This window comes from Stegostoma tigrinum, chromosome 18 (assembly GCF_030684315.1).
Source record: "Stegostoma tigrinum isolate sSteTig4 chromosome 18, sSteTig4.hap1, whole genome shotgun sequence".
Taxonomy (NCBI): Eukaryota; Metazoa; Chordata; class Chondrichthyes; order Orectolobiformes; family Stegostomatidae; genus Stegostoma; species Stegostoma tigrinum.
In genome coordinates, this window is record NC_081371.1 from 34,403,620 (window position 1) to 34,429,587 (window position 25,968).

The 25,968-nt window shown below is 38.8% G+C and overlaps 1 protein-coding gene across 1 annotated transcript in view; it reads left to right on the forward strand.

The window, feature by feature from the left end:
* The window catches only part of LOC125461070 (F-actin-capping protein subunit alpha-2), a 40,946-nt gene extending 16,022 nt beyond the window's left edge, over nt 1-24,924 (forward strand). The window contains exons 3-10 of the mRNA XM_048549421.2: nt 7,341-7,392; nt 8,548-8,611; nt 9,465-9,671; nt 11,004-11,083; nt 20,351-20,429; nt 22,406-22,477; nt 23,065-23,127; nt 23,936-24,924. Of these exons, the coding sequence (XP_048405378.1) occupies nt 7,341-7,392; nt 8,548-8,611; nt 9,465-9,671; nt 11,004-11,083; nt 20,351-20,429; nt 22,406-22,477; nt 23,065-23,127; nt 23,936-24,076 (758 nt within the window). The 3' untranslated portion in view covers nt 24,077-24,924. The remainder of the gene's footprint in view (nt 1-7,340; nt 7,393-8,547; nt 8,612-9,464; nt 9,672-11,003; nt 11,084-20,350; nt 20,430-22,405; nt 22,478-23,064; nt 23,128-23,935) is intronic.
* The last annotated feature ends 1,044 nt before the right edge of the window (nt 24,925-25,968 follow it).

The following is a 25,968-nucleotide window of genomic DNA, read 5'->3' on the forward strand; positions in this document are numbered from 1 at the left end:
GCATCAAGTGATTGACAGAACTAAGTGATCTTAACCAAAAGATCAGATCAGATCTAAGCTCTGCAGTTATGCCACATCCTTTTGGGACAGGTGGTGGACAGTTAAACAACTCAATGGAGTAGGTGGCTCTCCAAATATTCCCATCCACAATGATGAAAGAGCCCACGTCAGTGCATAAGATAAGATTGCTGCGAAAGCTTCAACAGAGTGGATGACTCATTTCAGCATCCTTCAATGGTCCCCCACATCATAGGTTGGTTTTCAGAACCTATTCAGGCTATGCGATATAAAGAAATGGTTAGAAGCGCTGAATAGAGCAAAGGCCATGGGCCCTGCTGGCATACCAGTAATTGTACTTCAGACTTGTACTCCAGAACTTAACAGTCCCCTAACCAATTTCTTCCAGTACAGTTATAATACTAACATAGCTAACAACAATGTTGAAATTGCCCACAAAAGTCTTGTACCAAAAAAGGGCAAATACAATCAGATCATTTCCTGCCCAATCAATAAAGTGATGAAAGGTGTTATCAACAGTGTTATCAAACAGTACCTGTTGAAAGACTTCCTGTTTAGATTCAGTCAGAGCTGATTGGCTGTTGACGTCATTACAGCTTTGGTTCAAACATAAAAGAAAGAGCTGAAGTCCAGAAGTGAGGTGAGCTTGGCAGCCTTTTGACATCCAGGCTGTATTCAACTGAATGTGGGTGCAGATTCAGCACTCCAGCTTGACAACATCCAGGACAAAGCAGCCTGCTTGATTGGCAATGCATCCATTCCCTCTGTTACCAACTCTCAGCAGCAGTATACATAGCCTATGAGATGCACTGCAGAAATTCACAAATTTCTCAGCACCTTCTAAATGCATGATTGCCTCCATCTAGAACGACAAGGGTTGCAGATATTTGGGAACACAATGACCTGCAAGTTAATCTCCAAGCCACTCACCATCCTGACTTTGAAATATATTGTAGTTCTTTCATTGCTGGGTAAAAATGCTGGAATTCCCTCCCTGCACGTGAACTGCAGCAGCTCACCACCACTTTCTCAAGGGTAGCTGAGGACAGGTAATATATACCTGTGGCAGTGTGGCACCCACATCTCATGAATGAACTTTTAAAATAGCAGACATTCTCAATCTTTTGCTTGTACAGTAGCTTTTGTATTCCTGTAAAAATCAGGAACAAATGTAGATGGTGTGAAGATAGAAAGCTTGACCAGGAAACTTGGTGACTACCTTTGCATGCAACCTGAGCCAGCTGTCAAATTTGGATAAACATGTCCCTGACAGAGTTCCTTTGCAGTGAGTTTTTGCCATTACTGCATTGGCCTTAACGTAAGTTGCAAAGGAAATTTGTATTTATAAATTGTACATTTTAAAAAAAAAAAATCCATGGACCATTTTTGCCTCTGTTCCTTGGGGGGGAAAAAATCTTGTTTGTATTGCATTTTTCTTTTGTTTAAGCCCATGGCAGTGAGGAGGGATGTGCAGAAAGTGGCACATGATTGTATTCCTAACCCGATGTTGTTTTAGTCATGAGGTGAGTATCAGATAGAAATGCTAATTGTGTAAAGGAAGTCATTTTTATTCGGCTACTGCTTTTTATTGTTGTTTTTCAATTGACTTGGGAATTTTTAAATACTTTTGTAAACCATGCTGAAACAATTTTTACTTTTTAATTAATATCTAGTATAGTGGAAATAGTTGTTTCCCTATCTGCTGTGGTTTTGTTGTGATTTTGAAAACCTCTGTCAAATCAGCTATCTTCTCTCCAAGAAGAATAGATCTAATTCCTTTAATTTATCATAATTGAGCTCCAGGAATGAGAAACTTCAAGATGCTCAAAGCAGAAGTGTGAAAATTTAAAATAAATAAAATTTAAAACTTGTATTAGTCATATCACTGTAAAGGAAAGTAGAATTCTGCAGAAGCAAATTCTGGAATCAGCCAATAGTGAAATCTCAATCGTGGTGTTAAAATTTAAAGCACTCAATTGTTTGCATGCAATATACGTAAATTGGAAGTAAAACTATGATTTAATTGTCACTACAAAAATATGGCTCAAGGTGAATAAATTAGTTATTCCAGTTTTTTCTTAATCAGTACTGTTCTAGCCTGGAGACCTGAAATTATTGAGCTCCTAGATGAAGAGGGATAAACTTGCTCCGCTTCTTTATTTGCCAGTTTCCTTTGGATGGTTGCAACAAGTATTTTAATTATAAAGGACACCTTTTATTTTCACTTTATTTCAGGCCAAGTCAATCTGGTCTAAAAGGAACCAATTTTAGCCAGGTTTTCTTGAGTGAAGGCAACAAGCCCACTTGCTCCAGGCCAGCTGCATTTCTTCCTCCTTTCTCCTCATCTTGTTCTGCTTTCCTGAAGAGACAGGCAGCAGCAGTGATGGCATTGCGGAGAGCATGGTGGTGGTCATGGGCCCAAAGCAGTGTCAGCTAGAGATTCTGCATATGGAGTGGCTGTGGGTCTAAGCCCAACGTGGCTAGAGTGAGCTAGGGAGATCGGGCTAAAGTGGAGGAGATTGACTGACTCCTGCAGGGAATGCATTAAGAAAGGCTGTTGAACTTTAACCTTATTTTTTAATCTTTCCACTTAATATTACTGTCCTTGACAGTAATTAACTTTATTTTTCACTTGTATTAAGAGCAATGATAATGCTTTACTTTTAACTTGGGTACAAGTAGCAACAGAGAAACAAAGTTTTTGTACTTGGGTACCTTGTACCTGAGATGGCACTGTGTGGCAACATTGTACACATTTCACTGTACTTCTGTACTTGTACACATGACAATACGGTTTAAATTTTAAAAAAGTAAGTAATAATGCTACATGCATGCATCAATTAGAAATGGAAAAGTCACAGTTAGATATGCAGATCAGTTTCCGGGCAATTTGTGAAGACTGTTTACTGGAACATCACAGCTATTTTATTAGATAATATTTGGTAGCATTGATGCTTGTAGTTGAGCAGTTTCAAGATTCTTCGCCTTGCAGTTAAGCTGATTCTTCTGACCTAATTCCTTTCAGTGATGGCTGGCCTGTAGCACTGCATGAGACTGTCTTATTTTTATATCTGCAATGGTTTTCAATGGCTCTCCTCAAGCTGTGACTGGCGCAGCTTGCTAGCCCTTTAAGTCAGCGTTTGCAAGTGTTTCTTCTTGTATAACCCCTGTTTTATATCTTGGAAGAATACAATATAACATGGCTGCAATTTAGGACATAATCACGCAAGATGGCTTTCTGCTCAGTGTAGTCAGCTTCCTTTTATCTCTAGCCACAGGAGATTACAACCCTGTTTTGACTTTGCTACTTTGTTTTGGGTGGTTGCTCTTTGGAGTTGCATTGGTATCCTCAGGTATGGCATTCCACTGTTCCTCCCAAGTAAGTCACTTAATTTATGTCTGCACTTAGTTTTGTTTGTCATTTCTTTAAAAGCTTGCAATTAAAATATTGATGTCTAGGTATTTTGTGTCTGATTTGCCACTATGGTGTTAGGAACTGAAATTAAAGGATATTCAACATTTTAGGAAGGGTAGTCAAACAATAAAATGCTGAGACCCTCTTGTTGATAAATGATAGGACTAGTATATTAGAGGATTGGAAGGACAGGGTCTAGAATATGTTTAGGAGCTAAGGAGGCAGCAAATGTTGGTAGAGCAATTTATTTAAAGAATGAATGCTTGGTTTTCTCTCAAATTCCTACCAGGCAAAAGCACAGGAAAGTCGAGTGTTATGGCTAACGAGGTACATGAAAGGTAATTGATCAAAGGAGACTTCTGAATTTACTAAAGAAAAGTGAGAATTGCGAGAATTTTTTTCAGTTTGGCAAAGGAGAGCAGAGAAGTTGGAGGAACAATAGAATACAAACATAAAGTAGCAAGAAACCATAGTGCATGCATCAGTGGTCATCCTTTGTGAAAGTTAGATTACAAATATAACACAATTATAGCGGGGTGGGGACGATAGTGTGCAAGTACAGGGAGTTAAAGATTTAGTCTTTCCAGCAGGAAACCTAGTGGGATCTAGTATAATGGAAGATTTATTTAGATATGGTCAATGTAGATTTATGAAGGGGAAATATGTATGACAAACATGACGATTTTTGTGATGCCAGCAAACAATGGGGGAAATCTAATGAACGTGGCGAATTTGGATTTGCGTGGAATTGATAATATACTCTGGTGAATTGAGGATTGATTAACTGGCAGCAGGTTTGTAATAAGTGAGTCCACTTTGGGTGGCACAGTGGCTCAGTGGTTAACATTGCTATCTCAGCATGAGAAGCCCAGTTTGATTTCACCCTCTGGTGTTTGCAAGTTCTCCCATGTCTGCATCTCCTCCCACAGTTCAGGGATGCGCAGGCTAGGTGGATTAGCCATGGGTAATGCAGAGTTACAGACAGAATAGGTGGGTGAGTCTGGGAGGGCTGCTCTCTTGGGAGAGTCAGCGTGGACTTGATGAGCTGAATGGACTGTTTCCAGACTCTAGAAATTCTGATTCTTGGGTTAGCAAGCACTGACTGGAGTGTTACAAGTATCAGTGCTTGGTCCCTATCTGTTTACGATGTACATCAATGATTTGGATATGATCAGTTGCAATATTTCCAAATGTCCACATATACAAAATATGCTGGGAATGAGATTAGAGAATGGGTTGGGTTTTTAGGGAGGCTGTGTATGGATAACAGGGTGCTGGATGGAATGTCATGTGGATAATTGAGGTTATCTACTTTGGTAGGAGAAATATTTCTTGCATGTTTCTTGAACACAGACTGGAAAGTAATGACCAGTGGGACCTCTGTGTCCTTGTCCAAAAGTCACTGAAAGCTGCAGGTGCAACATGCAAATTTGAAAGGCAAAATAGACTTCTTCCTTGCAAGCACACCAACATTTGAGAGATTGTTATCCCCTGACCCATCAAGTGAGAACCTGATTGGTGTAATATATTATTTACTGAATATAACAATGTCCTTAATTCCTCTGTGTTCCCACTGGCAAGTCAGACCCATCGGTGGTGCTGGTGTAGTGAATGTAGTGGGAGAGGGCAAACATGACATTGGACCTCCTGAAGTGTCATGGCAGCATGTCAAATATGGCCGAGGAAATCTGATCTACAGCCTCCCACTGCCTCCCAGCTGATAGTCATTCCTCCTCTTTCAACACCACTGAGAATAGCAAGGGCACAGATTGAAATCCCTACCCTGCATGCAGTGTCTGTCGGACTGAACTCTGAAGAGCCTTTCTGCTCGACCGAATCTGCAGTAAATGGTAGGAGAACTAACCAGAGGGAATTGTCTACCTGACCATGCCTAACACCTCCCACCTCCCTCACCAATGTACTTGTTGCTGATGCATCTGTCAATCACTGTTGTTTGCAGTCTTCACAGCATTGTTAATTTCCACCTTCGCTCTGAGGATATTTGAATCCACAAACATCTTCAATGATTTGTGGAGAAGACAATGCTGAAGCGTTTGCTAATTTTGACCAGAAGATTCCAGTGAATGATATCTCCTCCTCCCAAGTGTACCACATTTCAGCAAACTTGATACTTCGTATGATTTAAAGAGGGGCTGAATTTGACCAAGGCCATGAACTTGACAAAAGAGTAATTTGTACTGACAGTTTGTGTGGAAAATTACCCGACTATGTCCTGTCCAGTGAAAGAATAATCTGGTTTGTTGTTGACTTTTCAATTTACTTTCAATTATCAACAAAGTGATGTAAAGTATTGTTAGAGTTATCAAATAACACTTACCACTCTTCAAACCTCATTGCAGCCCTGGCCCAAACGTGCACAAGAGTTGAATAGTGTGAGGTGTGTAACTGACCTGATATCAAGGTAGCAATGTGTCGGGCTGGATGAACACAGCAGGCCAAGCAGCATCTTAAGAACACGAAAGCTGACGTTTCAGGCCTAGACCAGACCATCCAGCATCTGCAGTTCCCATTATCTCTGATGTCAAGGTAGCATTTGATCAGGATTACTTGATGTCACACCAGAAAAGCCAAAGTAAATGGGAACTTTTGAATGGGGTGGGGGGACGTGCTATCTGTTGTTTGCTTTTTGTGTTGTAACCCTTATACGTTGGCTGAGATAACTGGTAACCTAGGAAAAAACTGTAGGAGTTCCTTGGCTTAGCATTTTAGACCCAGCCATCAGTTGCTTCATTAATAACTACTCAACCACATTAAGATCCGAAATGGGAATGTTTGCCGATGATTGATTTTGCATATTATAGTCATACAGCACGAAAACAGACCCTTCGGTCCAACTTGTTTGTGCCAACCAGACATCCCAATCTGATCCAGTCAGACTTAGCCTGTATCCCTGTAATGCCTTTTTAAATGTTGTAATTGTACTTTCCTCTACCACTTCCTCTGGCGCTCATTTCAGACGTGCACCACTGTGTGAAAGTTATCACTCGGGTCATTTGCAAATCTTTCTGCTTTTGGCTAAATCCGTGCCTTCTGTAGTTTTGAACCACTTCCCCAGCCCCAACCCGAGGAAAAAGACCTCGGCTATTTGCCCTATCTGTGTCTCTCGTGACCTTAAACTTCTATAAAGTCACATTTCAGCCTCCAACATTCTAAGGGGGGGTGTGGGGGGGATTGCCTCAGCCTATTGTTAAAAGCAGTTATACAACATTTTATGGCAGGGCAAGTAAGCTGAAGTTAATCAGGGAGACTCAATGTGATTCTCTGAAAGAAATCATAACCTACTGTGAGTTCTTGTGAAGAAACAACTTCCTGGAAATTAGTGAATATACTAATTTTAGATTATGGAATACAACAGCAACTTTGCAAGGCATGGAGCTGTTACACACAGGAACAGATATCCAACTCTGACTAGAAGAGGCTGTATTTCAGGATGTTCACTTAGTTCTGTCTGCTTGGTCACTGCATCCCTGTCCTATTTGTCTTGCCATTTGCTGCTCTTTGCATCAACATCCTAAGTGGTAGCATTGACCACAAATTTAGTCTAATTAAAGATAATACTGTAAATACAAGAACGCATCAGAGGCTAAGGAATTTGTGGTGAATAACTCTGCTCCATTCTCACTACCTCTGCTTGAAACTCTGGCTGTTCTTGTAATGTTGCTGAGTAAAATCTTGGCAGTTCCTACCTAACAGCATTGAAAATGAACCTAAGGAACATTGACTGCACTGAGTCACCACCACATGTGCACAGTCATGCAGGGCTGCCTTTTTAAGGTTTGGTGTGTGTGTATATATACTATTGGTATAACTGAATTTTGTGATCATACCTAAATTGTGGTTTCTGCTTCCATGACTAACTCAGCACTTCTGTTTAATTTTCTGCTAGATGTGCGGTTGCTGCTCAATGAGGACAATCTTCTCAGGGAGGGTACAGCACAGTAAGTAGAATTGTAGCTTAACTGTTCAAATATATTTTTACTCATCTGAGATGCAGGCATTGCTGGCAAGGCTAAAACGTGTTGCTTATCCCTAGTTGTCCTTGAACAGGTTGATACTCTAGGCCAATCTAAAGGTGGTTAAAAGTCAGCCATGTTGCTGTGACCCTGGAGTTGCATTCAGACCAGACCAAACAAAGGTGGATTTCTGTCCCTAAAGGACATTAGCAAACAATGCTCTTTTAAATGTCAGTTGACAGTGATTGCATCATAGTTGCTAGTAGACCAGCTTTAATTCTAGAACAAAAGCAAAATTGGTGAAAAATCTCAGCAGGTCTGGTGCATCTGTAAAGAAAAAAAATCAGTTAATGATTTGGGTCCAGTGACTCTTTATGGAACAGTCTCTGATCCTGGGACTCTGGGCTGATAGTGTTATTGTCATCATGCCACTACCTCGCCCACCTACCGAGCTTGCTATTGAAAACAAATTCGTTTTTTCACTGTTTTACACCAGCTTTTTTTTAAACTTAGTTCTAACTGCAAAGGGGCATGTTGCTTAGATGGCATTTTTTGCAGTCTTTTGGCCAATTTCCAGAAGCTGTTCACAATCATCAAATATTTTAGGAAACCCTTCACAATGCAGTAAAATCTCTGCATAAAACAAGGTCCTCATAAGTCATTGCCTTACCTGGAATACTGAAGTTCCAAAAACGCAGTGAATTGTATGTTATGTGAGTACATGAACACCAGCAATAATATGATTGGTGTAGTTTTCTTAGCCTTTTGCTGTGCTTAAGGCATTACCATGTGTCATATGGGGCATTGAATCTGCATATCAACAATTCAGTGCAAGAGATTGCACAGCCCTGTCTGATCCTGTGTTCACCTAATCTTTGCACATATACGATTCTAGCAGTATTTCTACATGCATTTATTTTAACTACAAAAGTGTTTAATTGTGCAAAATAGATGACAGTTGACTGTTCAAAAATGAAAAGGTTTAATAATAAAGTACTCCAAAAAGCTTTCGGCTTAGGTTTTTCCACAAAGCGCTTTAAAAATTATTTGGACTATTTTAACTGTGTTTTTATGTTTGAAAAACCTTCCTATTCTGTTCCTTGTAATCTAATATTTTGATTTTTATTAATCTAATTTTAGTGCCTTTGCACAGTATAATGTGGACCAGTTTACTCCAGCAAAAATTGATGGGTATGATGATCAGGTATGGAATAATTTGTGAAGCTCAGTAGACATGAGCAGTTGTAATATCAGACTTAATATAATGGTTAATGTTGCATATCTGCGTGCTGTACTTTCCAAAGCAAGTTTTCCAATTCCTGTCTTGTGAAGAGGGTAGAAGAGGAGATCTGTGGGTGAGCAAGCTCAGCAGTATGTCGACAACTGAATTAGAGCTACGGTTACTGATGGCCTTTTTGTTACATTTGAGCCTCCAGTTCTCAGATGGTGAGCTCTTTATCTAATATTTGGTTAGCCAGCTAAATATTTCAATAGGATAGTTGTTTGGATTATTTAAAAAAAAATGCTGTTTATAAACTAAGTACCAAGCCATTGTACATATTCTGTGGCGATTTTAAAAAAAATGTAGCTTGCTGATTCTGTATTCACAAGATTTAGCTGCCATCTGCCATTCCTTAACTTGAATGGATGACATTACTGTTTAAAACATAGTACTTGTTCCATTGCATATTTTACAATAAAATGGAGAAGTAGGATAGTTAAATCCCATGTCAAATTAATAATTGAATTATTTTGAGCCAGAGGTGATTTGTTGTTTGGTTGCAACTCAGTCTTTACTAGATAAAATGGCCAGGTTACATTATTTTCAGTAAAATTGTATTGACTGTTACCAGGTGTTAGTTATGCAATGCATAAGAATTTTTCAGGAATTTTCAAAGCATGAGTAGTGTTGACATAGATTAGAATATTGAGTTTAAAATACAAGATCTTGCTGATGGATCTATTTTCACAATGAAAGCTCATTTGACATGTTTGAAAAATAAGTTGCTTTTTTGTCCTCTTAACAAGTTGCGCTTTTTGGTAATATTGTATTACAGGTCTTAATAACAGAACATGGTGACCTTGGAAATGGTAGATTTTTGGATCCCAGGAATAAGATCTCATTCAAATTTGACCATTTACGAAAAGAAGCAAGTGATCCCAAGCCCCATGATGTTGACAACGCATTGGAATCTTGGAGAAGTGCTGTGGATAATGCAATGAGAGCATATGTAAAAGAACATTATGCAAATGGTGTCTGCACTGTAAGTATTTTCTGCATTAATAGTGACCAATATCTATTCATGTGATCCTTCTTGAAATACCATATCCATCTGAAACATAAAGTTGAAATGGTTCTCTGCAGTGTTATCGATTTGCTAGTGTTCATCTCAACTTCGTTTTTGTCATTGCATGTCAATAAAAATTATTGTTGATGGCTTATTTCATATTGAGTTGCATCTAATGCAGCACTTCATTTTCAGGTAACGTCCATGTTACTACCCTCCCACATGCCTTATATTTTTGTAGTCTCATAACAAAATTGGTTGCCTTTACAGCAGTTTTGTAAATATGCTATCCCGTTTTCTTGTTCAAATATAGTTGGTTGCTCATTTGTTTTGTAAACAAGGGTGTCTTGATTCAAACTTTCATTTAAATCATTTGGTCCTTGAGTAAAAGATGACCAATTATTAAAAGTTATTACAGTTCAAATACATTGTGCATGTTTGGGTTTTTGCACTGTATTAGAAATGAATACATGTATAGAAGGCTGTCTTCCAAGAAAGAAAATAGTGTGCCTGCTACAATAGTGGTCCTAGGCCTGCCTTTGATTTTCTGTTATAAATGCAGGAGCTTTTACCAGGAGGCACGATTGAGTCTGTTCTTCTCTTTCCCTCAGCATTTAGTAGGGTAAAAGCTATCGCTGCTCAAATTCTGCTTGTTTTGTCCCTCGTTAGGCAACTAATGCCAGTCCTATTTTTTTGATACTGGCTAACACTGTATAGCAAACGTACTGGGAAGATCATGTTTCAGGTTGTTTCCTTTTCTACTCATGGTATTATTCCAGCCTTTAACCGATTGCTTTGCCACATTTATACGTTACTTTGCTACCAGGTATGTTTTTGGTAGTATACTTTTTTAAAACTATATCTGAGAAGGGTAACGGCAAAGTCTTCATGGTGTCTTTGCGTTAGTTCTAGAAAAGACAAAGTATGTATTTGTGAGTACTTTTGCCATGAGTTGTGGCGTTCTCAATGGAATTTATGGAAAATGTCATCTTGTTAAATGATCTACAAATCTGGCATATTGAAGTCCTTTGAGTCTGAACTGCCACTATTTAATTTAAGTATGAATCTTGTTATTTCAGGGAATGTGTTCCAGCGGTTGATTTTTATCCAGTCCTTAAGAGCTTTATTGGCATGCATCCAATTTTATATTTTTACCACTGGAACTTGGAAATTTATTCTGCGTATTCCAGAATATTTGAATGCAACACTTGATCCTGAATCTCAAAGCAACTGGTTTTAGTAAAATGCTTCATTCAGCATTTGCATTCTATTTAGAACATCCAAAGTTGTTTTATGATCTTTCTGCAGGTATATGGGAAGACCATTGATGGGCATCAAACCATCATAGTATGCATTGAGAGCCATCAGTTTCAACCCAAAAATTTCTGGTATGTTGAACTTTTTTAACTTTTTTTAAAGGGGTTACACAATGACCAACTCTAATATATCTGCTTAACCATTTCACCTTCTTGGTATATGCCTGGAAAGAGATCATGAAATTTGAACTTAGGCTGTTATAATATACAGTTCTTCTACCTTTGCCAATTTCTGTCCACCGCAGAGATAATTTGACACATCTAGAAGGCTGATAGGTTTATGGATAACATGTTTAGAGGTGTGGTCGCGCTGAAGGTGAAGGGACTGGTGGAAAGAAAGGAATTGGTGACCACCAGACAGCAAAGGAGAAACGAGTAGTGTAGGAGTCTCCTGTTGTCTCCTGCCCCTAAAATCATTTTTTCATTTAGAAGATGTGGAAGACTCCATACCTCAAGTGCATTTAAGCAGCCTGGCTGTACAGGAGGAGAGGAAGATGAAAGCAGGAGCAGCAGTGTTAGGGGATTTGTTCAGGGACAGAGGGGTGTTTGTGTAGCCATGTATGAGACTCCCGAATGATGCATTGCCTCCTTGTGCCAGGAATGTCACTGATAAGCTGCAGGACATTTTGAAGGCGTCAGTGAGACAGAGGTCGTGGTGCAGCGATATAGCTTGAATGAGGGATGAGGTCTTGTGTAGACTTTAGGGAACTTACAGTAGATTAAGAAGCAGATTCTTAAGTCATATTTTCAGGATTATTCCTGGTGCAATGTTCTACTGAGAACGGAAATAAGAGCATAAAGCAAATAAGTAGCTCAAGATTCCGTGCAGCAGGGATACCTGTGACGGTTTCTGGGGCAGATGGTTCCTCTACAGATGTAACGGTCTGCACCTGAACCAGAATGAGATTAACATCTTTGGGAGGGTTTGTTGGTGTTGGAAGGAACGTAAACTACTTCCAAGGTTGGGCGCACAGTGTGTTAGTTAAGTAGCATTGTACTGCAACTTAGAAAAGAAGCAAAGCCAAGGTGAGCTCAGCCATGTGTCTCAAGGGAGTAAATTGAGGCTGAATTGCCCCTACTTCAATGCTGGAAGTCTTGGAGGAAAGACAGGTGAGTTAAGAGAACAGATTGACATGTGGAACTACAGTGCTGTTTCCATCGCAGACTTGGTTGAGGAAGGATTAAGACTAGCAACTATACATTCACGGGTGTAGAATCTTCATGGAGGACAGAGGGGATGCAAAATTGGAGGGGGTGTTGCATTATTAGTCAGGGAGTCAGTTACTGCAGTAATGGGAGATGATATCTTGGAAATGGTGGTCAACTGAGGCTTGTGTGTAGAACATTGCAATAGAAAGAAGGTAGCCACACTGAAAGTATTATAGGCCTCCAAACAATCAGGCAAATGAGGGACAGATGTAGTCAATTCACTGAGCTGTGTAGAAATAAGTGGATTGAGGATTTCAATTACCGCCTATTATTAGGGGTTATTGTACTAATAAAGGGTTTAGAGGGGGCAAATTTCTTAGTGTATACATGAGGTTTCTATTATCAGTATGTAGATGGTCCTACAACGGGTGCTGCAGTGCTGGACCTAATTCTGAGGGATGCAGCTAGACAGGCATTTGAGGTGAGTGTGGGAGAGCATTTAGTGATTAGTGACCATAGCACCGTTGGAAAGAAGAAAGAGTTTGCAAAAATGGGTTTTAGATTTGGTTAAGGCAGATTTTTAATAAGGCTGGATCTGCCCAAAGTAAATGGGGAACCAGCTACTTTGTGGGTAAATCTAGATCAGTGGGAAGCCTTCATAAAGGTATTGAGGAGGATTACAGACCCAAAGTGTTCCCTTTAGGTGCAACAAGCCCAGAGAACTGTGGATGTTGAATTTTCAGGACTAGAAAGGAAAAGAGATTATAAAGGGACCAAAACAATACCTCGGAGTACAAGAAGTGCAGGGGTAAGTCAAAAATGCTTTGGAGAGCAAGGGGACGGGCCATGAGAAAATGCTGGTAGGCGTGATATGAAGAAAATCCCAAGATATTGTACAAGTGTATCAAGAATAACTAGGGAAAGAGCAGGGCATATTAGGGACAGAGTGGGCAATCTGTGTGTGAGTCAAGAGGACGTTGGAGTGCTGAATGAATACTTTACATCTGACTTTCTCCAGGAGAAGGGGGATGCAAGTACAGAATTTCTGAAGATACTCAGAATCTTGAGCACCTTGACGTAGGAAGCAAGGAGGTATTGAAGGTTTCGGTGGATTTAACGGTCAATAGATCCTAGGTCCAACTGCGTTGTGTCTAAGGCTGATGTGGGAGATGGGGGGAAAAAAATTACAGGAGCTGTGACCCAAATTTTCAGATCCCCTCTGACTGCAGAGGAGGTGCCTGAGGACTAGAGGATGGCTAATCTTGTTTTACTAGCAGAAATAAGAGTGGTAGAGATAGACTAGGGACCGTTGGAGGAAGGGGTGGGTGGGGGGGGGGGGGTCGCAGTGCGAAGGAGAAAAATAATTCTCATTTGAGTGGGAAGGTTTGATCAAGGATAGTCAGTATGGCTTTGTCAGAGGGAGGTCATGCCTTAAATTGAGTGGAATTTTGAGTTGACCGTATATTTGAATGAAGGTAGGGTCTTTGAAGTTTGTATCGTCTTCAGCAAGGCCTTTTAAGGTTCCACATGGGAAGCTGAAGGAAGGCAAAAGCTAATGAAATCCAGGGTAACTTGGCAAGTTGAATTCAGAATCGGCTTGGCTACAGTGACAGGTTGATAATAGAAGGCTCTTTGAGAATTAAAGCTGGTGTGCAGTGGTGTTCCACACAAATTAGAGTTGGGCCCATTATTGTGACATTCTCAAATGAAGTGGATGAAAATGTTGGGGGTGATACAAAGATTGGCCAGGTAACTTGTATTTAGGAGGAAGGTGTTTGTTCGCAAGAGGGTATGACCTCATTAGTCAAATGGGAGGAGCAGTGGCAAGTGGAAGCTAACCCTGTTCATGAGGTGATGCATGATGGAAGAAGGAGCAAGCCCAAGGAGTACACCTTGAATGGCAAAACAGTATGAAGTTCAGAAACAGCGATCTTGGGTGTATGTCCACAGATTGTTAAAGGTAGCAGGACGGATTGAGTAGTTAAGGCATAGAGTCATACATGCGCAATAGTTGCCTTTCAGTTGTGACATAAGTTATAAGAGCAGGGAGGTCATGTTGGAACTGTACAGAACTTTGATTAGACCACAGATGGAACTCTGTGCATTTCTGGTCACCACTTTAGGAAGGATGTGATTGCACAAGAGGGTGTGCAAAATAGATTCATTAGGATGTTTGAGTTTGGGACATTTTAGTTAAGAGGCTAGATAAGCTCAGGTTGTTTCCTTTGGAGCGGAGAAGGGTGAGAGGTGTGGAAGATTGAGGCACACGGACAAGGTGTATAGGAGGCTGCCGTTTTTCCCCCAGTGGTCAATAACAAGGCAGTATTTTTTTTAAAGAGGAAAACGAGTGGTTTAAGTGAGATTTGAGGAAAACCTTTTTCACCCAGTTGTGGTAGTATCTAGAATGCACTGTCTGGGAGGGTAATTGAGGTGGAAAACTTGACAGCCTTTTTTTAAAAAAAAAATACATGGATGAGCACTTGGATTGTTATTAATGTCCAAGTCTATGGACCTAGTGCAGGCATGTGGAGCTACTATATATTTTGAATTAAAAACGTGGTAGTACTGAAGGGCCTTTCAGCCTGTAGGAGCCTAATTGTATAAACATACTACAGTTACCATCAATCAAACTTGACTTCTGCAGCTGGTACCTGTATTTACAGGAACAGAGCTGACGAGAACTGGAATACTGTAGTAAGTAATTTCTCTCATGGCCCTCAAGTGCTGACATTGACAAGGCACAAGCCAAGAATGTGCTGGAATTATCACTTTCTGGAGTTGTATAACTGACAACACATGCTGTTCAGCACATTCCAAGAGCAAGCCAGTTGTTTGATCAATAACCTCCTTCCACTGTCTTAAATGTGCACCTTGTCAGTCACTGCACAGTGGCAGCAAAGTGTACCATTTGCAAGATGCCCTAAAGTAACTTGCAAAGTCCCCTTTTTAAAGTGTCTTACAAACCATGTGCATTATTCCATAAAAGTTCCTTGGGAATACCGTTGCCACCACATGAAAGTTACCCTGTAAGGTACACAGCGCCCTGACTTGGAACTATATTGCTGTCCCTTTTGTCACTGGGTCAAGATTCTGGAACTTGCTACTAGCACTGTTGGCATTCCTGCAATAGACAGGCTATGCCTACTAATTGTGGCTCACTACCATCTCAAACGCACTTAGGAATGAGCAATAATTGGCCTTTTTCAATGATTCTTGTATCTCATAGATGAACAAAAATTAAACCAACTGCATCAACAATTTAAAGACAGCGAAATTGCACTTTTTTTAAACATGTAATTGCAGCTGTGACAGAAGAAAACAACACAACCAATTTGTACTCAAAGCTTTCAATGTAAATCTGTTTTTCGATAGAAATATTAACCAGCATACAGCAGGAATGTCCCTCTTCACCAGAAGAGTCCCATAAGATCTCCTGCATTTACCTGAGTGGCCAGACCTGAAGCAGAGTTAGCAGGGTTATTTTGAAAGGACTAGCTGGTGATCAGTCTGTTCATTTGAGGATTCATAGGATAGAGTTTATCTGCTGACCTGAGTCTGAACTAGATTTCAACTGCAAGTTATATTTCACTTTTAATGGTATCAGGTATTCGTCTTGGTTTTGTTTGCAACATTAACCATTCAGTTAGAGCATTCTGGACTGTTTATACTGAATTTTTAAATGTCTCTGAGGAAAAGTAGGTCATGTAATGAAAGATGAAACACTTGACAGTGTGCTGAAATGGTTATTTGCTGAAGCTCAGATACATGACTGTGAATATAAAATATGCTTATGGTCATAATAATCCTGAACCAAATTGAACCTTTGCATATTTAAGTCAATCCCCATGCTTCAATATTCATAGTCTGACAGACTATTAGCTAATACTGTTGCACATTTGAGTACAGAGATTGTCTGTCTTGTATTAGTGATGCAACATGCAATTGGGCACACGATGCTGTGTTAAGTCATTGCTATGTACAGCAGCTTTACATTTTGGTGGCCTTGGAGTGCTTAATGTTGACAAGTTGAGTCAGAAATAAGTGTTCTTTTTAAATAATTTGAATTACTGAGAAAATTGTATGGTTTATATAAATAAAAGTTGTCCAATTTATTTATGGGAGTGGGAGAGATCCTTGAACAAAATACTGTTATGCACTATCTGAAAGCCAGTAATTTAAAGTTCTTTTAGATTCTTGCCTGGGAAAACAAGTTATTAAATCAGATTTCAAGCTGTATGTGATCATCACAACTGAGCTGCGGTGTTCCTACCCCGCCCCCTCGTTTCTAACCAGAAACTTCTTGCTGGAATATCATTTTTCAGGTGCTAATCACTCTTTAGTAACTTGCCAAATGGGCATTACTGGCCTGCATTAGGTTTAATGGATTTTAAAAGTTCGTGGATTATATGCAACATTGCACCAGCTCAAATCTACCTATGCCCGATTTCTGACCCACGCTTAAATTCTAGCTGGATAGCAATTAAATTTGGTAATCATAATCCAGGAGTCATGGAGATTAATTATAGCACAATACCTTCTTCCAAACTAAGATCAACCTACTTGCTACAGATTATAAATTCAAATTGTACCATCTAGAGGTGAAAATACAAGATACCTAAACAGATCAATTAAGTTGAAGCAGCTCAGATTAGAACTGGAATTCCAGTTGAAAAAATATGGAAACTTTACTAGAAGGAGGTAAAATATAGGTGTGGAGAGGAGAATTCCAGGAAGGGGAAACAAAGGAGAGCCCCTGAGACAAGCTGAAATGAAAATGAAAACTTGAAAGAAAAAGCAGATCTGCCCTCAACCATTTAAAGCTGGATCTGGATGAGAGTCAATTGGGAATCCATCTTTAGTGCAAGAGCTGTGCCACATTAAAGATAATTTAGTTCTTGTCCCACAAACTCACCTCAGGATTATTAGATTAGATGCCCTACAGTGTGGAAACAGGCCCTTCGGCCCAACAAGTCCACACAGCCCCTTGAAGCATCCCATCCCCTATAACCCACACACCCCTGAACGCTATGGGCAATTTAGCATGGCCAATCCACCTAACCTGCACATCTTTTGGACTGTGGGAGGAAACCGGAGCACCCGGAGGAAACCCACGCAGACACGGGGAGAACGTGCAAACTCCACACAGTCACCCGAGGCTGGAATTGAACCTGGGTCCCTAGCACTTTGAGGCTGCAGTGCTAACCACGGAGCCACCGTGCTGCCCCTTTGTGAACTGAATAAAGTGACATGAAAGATGGAGAAGGGAAAGATTTATACAATAAGTTTTCAATTATTGCTTTATTTTGTAATGTTGAGAGAATAAAGAAACAAGGCCTTTAAAAAATGTCAGCTGAAACGTCACAATTGTAAGAATCTCAATCATATTAGAGATTACAAACCTGAATCTTCAAAACGCAGCATTAAGTGTCTGCTATCTGCTTTGTTATCACTGTTGACCAGAATAGGAGGATAACAACGGTTTAAGCAGCCAGAGAAATTAGCATTGTCTGAAACATTGGAATGCTCTTGGATCTTTCTTGAGGGGTAATTTAAACTTTTTTCCATGCCTAAAGTTACATTTCAGTGTGTTGATAAAAAGGCTTATGATTATATAGAGTAGAGGTCAGATAAAAGCAGTCATTCACTAGGTGATAGAAGGAACAGAGCTAAATTTCAAACCCTAACCAGTCCAGTTGAGTTGATTTAAAGTTTTTAGTGAATGGGCTTGCGGATTGCAAGTCAAAACAGGTGGCACGCATCACTTTACCAAATGCTAATGCCCTTGAAATAAAATATGGGAAAGTGCTTGAAATCCAGTACTTGGTCTGTAAAACTGAGCAAGGATAAAAGTTGGAACGGTAACATGGTTTGGAGATACAAGTCTTTCTGGAAACAGGTTTTGAACCTAAATTTGGACTAATAGAATTAATGCAGAATGTTTGTCTTCACAATTTTTATATTGTTTTATGATAACCTTTGTAATTGCTTACTGTAAGCAAGAAAAATATTTTGTATTGCTTTCTTGTGGTAGGTGGTGTCATTTTTGTCTTTAACTATGATTTTGACTGGACACATGTACCAAAATGGTTAAGAAAAAAGTCTTGAAAATGACCGCAATCATCTGACTACAAGTTTAGACAGGCTTCGTGAAACTAACAACCAATAACCAGAATGAACTGAAATTACCAACTTTATTAAAAGAGACAGCCATCTGTATATGAAGTCTGTATCATCTGTTTTCATTTACATTTCTGTAAGTTTGAGAGAGACATTGCCTGCTATTATCCAGCTAGGAAACCAGGAAGTCAGCCACTTGGATTCACAAACCAGGCTTATTTCAGGGATAATAAAATGTGAGGCTGGATGAACACAGCAGGCCAAGCAGCATCTCAGGAGCACAATGACACCACCTACCACAAGAAAGCAATACAAAATATTTTTCTTGCTTACAGTAAGCAATTACAAAGGTTATCATAAAACAATATAAAAATTGTGAAGACAAACATTCTGCATTAATTCTATTAGTCCAAATTTAGGTTCAAAACCTGTTTCCAGAAAGACTTGTATCTCCAAACCATGTTACCGTTCCAACTTTTATCCTTGCTCAGTTTTACAGACCAAGTACTGGATTTCAAGCACTTTCCCATATTTTATTTCAGGGAGTTGCTTTTGGAAGAGTAGAGCTGAACTGAGCAGTGTGTCGCACTCACTGGAAACTTGACACAAAGTAAACCCAAGAAACGTCCAAATACCTGAACTCAAGAATATCAGCGCTATGCACAGCTGCTGTTGACCCCAGATAGCCCCAACTGCTAGTGGCCTCGGACTATCATCAACATCTCCTGAGCACCCCAAGACTTTAAACTGAATATGCCTTTTTAAACTTTGCACAGGGTCCTACCCACTTTTTAAACTTTATACCTGAGTTTTTTTGTGTTTGTTCTTGGACATGTTTTCTCTAGACTGGCAAGGTATAAAATTACCTTCCCTTTCATCGAAGAAAATCTTAAAATTGGCTCCTTATTGTTTCCGATGAACTAGTTGACTGTTTTAATTCAAGTGAGCTATGTGAAAATGAAAAAAACCTTTGTGGCTAATCAAAGAAGTTGCAGAGTGAAGCTGATCTCTCTCTCCTACCCCCCCCGCCGCCACATTGTGATGGTGATTGTTATAAAATGACCAATTGTTTCTCCTTTGCGCTATGATCAGAATTAAAGCATGTTTTCTTCATTTTGTATCTAAAAAAAGCTATGAACAAAATGTATTCTTAAGGGAAATGACCGACGTTGGTTAACAGCTAAGTAATAGTACAAAATTAAAACCATATTGCCTTAACCCCAAATGCACGCAAACTCCCAAAAAGAAAAGCCTTTATAAAGATTATCTTTGATTTCTCGTATCCATTAGGTTCCCAGTCAACTTCAGGCTGCAGTCATTAATGGTAGATGTCAAGTTCTGTTTCTGACCAACTTGGATTCGAATCTTAAAGTGGACTGGACCAATTCTCAATCAGGTTCCTACTAAATTTCTACAGATTTTTTAAACTAAGGGTTTCAGGAGCCACTAAGCTTCTATGGTGTTTTTCGTAAGACTGACTCCTGGACCTGTTAAAATCAGAATTGAGGCTAGAAAGTGTTTGGCACAGAGACTTAGTTCTTTCAAAACCAGGATTCCCAATAATTCAGGCTATAATCTTGCTTTCTCCTCAAGCTTTACTTGGCTGTTTTCTCAAGTCCAGTTTAATTTCCAGTGAACAGCAGGTAAATGCCAACATGTGGCATAGTTGGCATCCTTTCCAAGAAATTGTATGGGTTTTTTTAAATATACTTTTCAACCTAGAATTTGTCCTAGTAGTTGAAGCTCAAAAGACCAAATTGTTGTTGTCTTTGTTTCCCCTCAGGTAGACAAATAATATATTCCCAATTATTTCTTCACTATGTTTTGATGAAAACTTGATGAACAAGACGTCTGCAGCTCCTTGGGATTTTTAAAATTCATTATTCACTAAGCTAAGCTTCAATAGGATTCAAATGGTTAATGCTAAATCAAAAGTTAATTTATATCAGTGTGACTTATAGGACAAAAAAATCCATGCTGCCTACTTATTAGCTAGAGGAAAAATACCACTTGTAATAAATTGCATATATGTAACATTATTTGACCACCTTCATTTTTGCTAATTGAATGTAGGAATGGGCGTTGGAGATCGGAGTGGAAGTTTACTATCGCCTCTTCGTCAACTCAGGTGGAGGGCGTTTTGAAGATTCAGGTTTGTAATCTCTAATATGATTGAGATTCTTACAATTGTGACGTTTCAGCTGACAAATTTTTTGAAGGCCTTGTTTCTTTATTCTCTCAACATTACAAAATAAAGCAATAATTGAAAATTTACTTATTCTGTAAATCTTTCCCTTCTCCATCATATATAATCTTTCATCATAAACTCTGCCAACTGTTGTTTTAATAAATAAAATCAGGTAAGCATCTAAAGTCAGGTTTTGCTGAACTTTTCCTGACTATGCTGTATGTAGAGATATAGAGCAAAAAATTATCTAATTTGGCATCAGTATTCTAGACTAACTTTCCTAAGTAACGTTTCCATGGCCTTGCAGGTCCAGATCATTATTCACAATGTCACATTATCTGAATCTTCATTTAATATCCTTTTCTGAAATAGTAATCCAACAATGGTCATTGCGACAGGACTTGCCTGGTTTTAAGTCTGTATTTCATAGGTCCACACTTCGAGCTGTGTTGATTTTTCTTAACTGTTTATTCATAGGGTTATGTGCCAACTTTTCATCTGATGAACTGTTATTGTCTACTCACTTGGAAAATCTGACAGTTCCTTCACAAAACCATGCCAGCTTTGTCCTAAAGGACAGACTGGGGGAGGCAATGGGCTAGTGGTATTATCGCTAGACTAGAGTTCAGAAACCTGGCAAATGTTCTGGGCACCTGGATTGAAATCTTACCATGGCACTTGGTGGCATTTGAATTCAATAATGAATTTGGTATTAAGGGTCTACTGATGATCATGAAACCAGTGCCAATTATTCACTAATACTCTTTATGTAGGAAATCTGTCATTCTTACCTGGTGGTCGAATCTTATCTAGGTAATAAATGCTAGTCTGACCAGAGAAGGCCATGTCCCATGAGTGATTATCTTTTTAGAAGAAGAGTTGCCTGTATTGGGAGGTTGCCACAAAGATCATGGTATTGAGCTACTAGATTTCCATGGAGCTAGGTGGAGCAATAGTGCTTGCCTTGTCCCTATGAAACAATTAAACTAATTAAACACTTTTTGAGACTGGCCTCCTGATCCATTTTTGAGACCGACTGGTTTAGCCATTTTGTCACATTTCAAGGGGCAACAAACTGCTTGCTTTGGTCCTTTCAGAGTTGTGATGGGCTCTGCATGTCAGGAGCAGAACTGTTGTACAGTAATTGTAACACTAAAGACAGCAAGAGATTGAATGAGATTGAGATTTAAGTTCTGTTCTAAATTGAAATGACGTTTAATATAATTACTGATTCATCAGCTATCGATTATTTTTCACTTCCAACAGTATCCATCATTTAGGTGTAGTTCTGGAATTGGGCTGTATTTGCTGGATGATCCTGTGTATGTTGGGGAAAATGTTGACCAGCAGTTTAGGATTATGTGCTGGAAGCTACATGTATTACATAGGGCCTGTTCTTTCTAAACAGACAACATGCACCTCACCTACTTCAAATCAATAACGTGGGTGACACCCACTTGTTGGTTCAGTGGTCAAAGCATGTCTTAAGAAATCAGTCATCTTGCCTAGTTTAAAATTTATACAGTCTGTCAAATAAACATCATTAACTAATGCATTTTCCATGGCAGCACCTATACCAATCTGTGTATTTGCCAACCAGTCAGCACACTCCTGTCATGCTGTTTGATTTTCCCCTTGAATTGATGTTGCAAACAGTCCTGATGAGGGCAAGATGTAAAGCTTTAAGAAAATATTGTTTTAGCAATACTCAGTTCTGCGTTACCAAAAGATTATTTCCACATGTACTGTAGTTACAATTACTTGTTTGAAAGTACTGTATACCTTTTTGTAAATGAACAGCTGGCTGCAAATCTGTTTGTAAATTAATCTGGATTGCTGGGGCATAGTAATTTTAAGTATAAAAATATACCAGTTAAACTAGACTTGAATCCATGTAGTGAGATTTGCAAATCCAAACCTCCTCTCATGTATTTTCTTAGGTTCATTATTATGAAGATGGCAATGTTCAACTGGTCAGCCATAAAGATGTACAGGAAACTTTGTCTGTCACTGTGAGTAAAACTGTTCACGTTCTGAGAACTATTACATTTTCTCCATGACAATATTTTGAAGTATCAAATTTTGCTTATACAACTTTTTATTAATTTGTACTTTTTTGAACTAATCCCTCCTGCCTCCCCTTTTCCGCCTAGTACCTCCCTTGAAAGCACTGATGCCCAGCTTGAGAACAGCAGCACTGGGTGACTGAATTTTTTTTCTTTTGTGAACCCTTGTGGATCATTGCTTATTGATTGAAAAGTCATTAAGACACATGAATCCTGTCCATGCCTAATTTTTCTGTATAGCAAAAAGAAATTGGAGCAAATTATACACTTTTTTCTCTTCCCTCCCTGCCCTTTAAGAGTCTAAACATTACTTAAATCCTAACTCAGCAGAGACCACCAAGTTTCTTTTAATTAATAGTACTTATGGATGGTATTTCTTCTATCTTAGCTATTTGGAGAGTCTTAACAGTAGTTGAAACTTCAATGAACCTCAAGTAAATTTTTACTATATGCACATAAAGTGTCTGGGGAGAGCCTCTTATCTGAAGAGGACTCCTTCTATATTATCTGAATTATTCTGCTTTCGTTTCCAGAATGAAGCCCAAATGGCAAAAGAATTCACAAAACTTGTCGAAGCAGTAGAAAACGAATACCAGGTAATAAAAGAAAAATTCATTATCTCACTTGAACTGATTTCTGATATTCCAAGATTTTTGTCATCTTGTGCAATTCTGATTAGCACTTGGCTGAGATCACCTTAATGTATTCTGTCAGCTGAAGCGGAGAAATTCACTTTGTACAGCTATTCAGGGATTTGTTTGGCTGAGCATTCCCTTTTGTAGTATTTTTACCGTTTGTATTTTGCTTTTTAAAAAGGATTGTCAAATTATTTTGTACAGCGCATAAAGTATCTGTCCCAATTGCTAGGTTTCAGGCTAGGACCACATCAACCGGTTTAGTACATTGCCATCACTTTCACAAAACGTGCTTAAAAAGCAAATAGATGGTTATTTACAGGAAGAAAAATACATCCTGCAGCAGACTGATTGACCTCAGCAGTCAGGTGAAGTAGCATTGAAGTATGAAATTACATCCATCTGGTTTTAACAGCAAGTAAAGTTAACTGTGGAGGTAATATTACCATTTATCACCTAAGCGTATTGATTTTCTTTATTTTGGATAGAATTTAGCAATTTTTCTTAAGGCAGTGGTCCTGGTGGAAGTTTCTTCCGGATGAAGATGAATTTGTCTTGGTCGAGTTCTAGGTTCAGTCCTTTCTACCAGCCACTGCATCTGCAAAAACAAAGTAACCAAACATCTTGGTCCTCAATTTGATAAATTAACCCTTTTACGTGAGCACTAATTAATGATTTTTTTTGTACTTGTCTTCCTCCTTTTGAAATTTGTAGACTTGTATTTTGCTTGTAATACTATGCTTTCTCCAAAATCTTGTGTATTTTCCAGACTGCTATCAATGAAAACTATCAAACCATGTCGGACACTACGTTTAAAGCCTTGCGTCGGCAGCTGCCAGTCACTCGCACCAAGATCGATTGGAATAAAATCCTGAGCTACAAGATTGGCAAAGAGATGCAAAATCTTTAAGGGAAAGTTTTGCATGACTGGATAATTTTCGTGTCTGTTTTAAAAAGGTCTGGTCTCACAAGTGTGAAATTGTTGAACTACATTTATAAATAATTTGGGAAATTGCCTCATAATCTTTTTTAATACACTTTAAGTTGAATACCATTAGCGCTCATGATAGATTCACTGTGCACAAAGCACATGGCTTTCAATGCAGCATTTCCCTCTCTAACAATGTTAAAACAGTTTACCTTCTTGGTTTACTCATTAATGTGATTGTTTTCATTTTACTGTCTTGTCACTTTCTGAAGCAGCCCAATGTAACCATGTTTAGTTGCCATACTTGTGTTTACAGTACCATGGTGAGACCATGCCTTTTTAAGTTTTTTTTGGTTCCTGCTTAGTACAATTAAGTTGCTGAGGATCCAAGCAAATTTTAAATATAAGAATGGGCCTGTTTCTTCCCAGTACCTTTAATTAGATGAACGGTTGACAGTTAATAATCATTTATATCTGAAATATATCCCTTCATAAGTAGCAGTCACTTCCACATTAATTTTTGAACTTGCCTTTCTTCTCTATAAAGAAGTATTCTGTTCAGGGGTAAGTGGTATGGGACAGCAGATACTGAGTTAATGAGTAAATAATTCAATGTTGTTAGTAATGTTTATGCTTTACTGACATGGCACTGTCTCAGATGTAGTTATTTCCTGCAAAAATATACATAAAATACAGTTACTGCTTTGTGCCCACATAAACTCCTCCTTCAATGAGCTGTGTATTAAAAGTTACCCATGAGTTATTTTTTATGAAGCAGACACAACTGTACCAGAACAAGACACATTGTAATATAAACCTGTATTCATTAATTTGTGTCCCAGCCTGTTTATTTCTTCCCTTCAGTGGTGAATATTTCAGCATTTAATTTCTTTTTATGTAAATGACAGCTGAAATTGTCCTTTGATAAATCTAGGTCAGATTAAGGAAATGCTTGGACAGGGTATTTGTTACAGTGACAAGTGTGCCCCAGGTTTGTAATTTGATGTAAATATTTTGGCAGTGTAGGAAGGAAGGCTTTATTTAAATTCTCATGTTGTGAAAAGATTTAGTTTGGTAAGTTTTATGGAGAAACTAAATATATCTGATCACAATTTGAACTGAATAACTTGACATCATTGCAAACAAACCCCTCATTGGAGAGGTTTCATCATTGGGCTTGGTGTTTGGACTGGATGAAATATTGCATAGCACAAAATGATAGACCTCAAGAACTTGATTGATCTGTTGGATCCTATGGGTACCTTTCATCTTGGTGTTGAGTCATGTTAATGCACCCTGCCAATTATGTTGAAGTACACTAGTACGGCTTTGCACATAGAACACCCACATGCAGTGTGCTCTTCTGGCAGATGCTTAGCAGAGCCCACAGTATATTTGAGAAGTTCTGATTTCAACTTGTGCTTTTAATATATACACCCGTAATGAATTCAATTAATGTTGTAATGTGATTATTTTCCCTAAAAGAGTGGCTACTGCAAAGTATAGGATTTAATTGGCTGTAAAATGTTAAAACATTAGTGATCATGAAAAGCACTACATAGATTCAATTTTTTTATTAAACCCTTACCATGCCAACATTACCATACAGACATAAAAGTATTATTATTTATGGGCTTATGTATTGACATTGTGAGCAATTTGCATTTGATCATTATGAAACCTGGACAAATTTCTAACACCCATACTTATTGACTGTTTTGAAGAACTTGCATGAACTCTTGCAAATTATAATCTGAACAGCTTTCAGTGCACTAAGCCCATTTTGCTGTGTCTCATGTTTTAAAGTATAACGCAGCAGCTAAACTTTTAGTGAGATGGGGATCACCTTCATACAGAACCCATAGTCCTAGAGA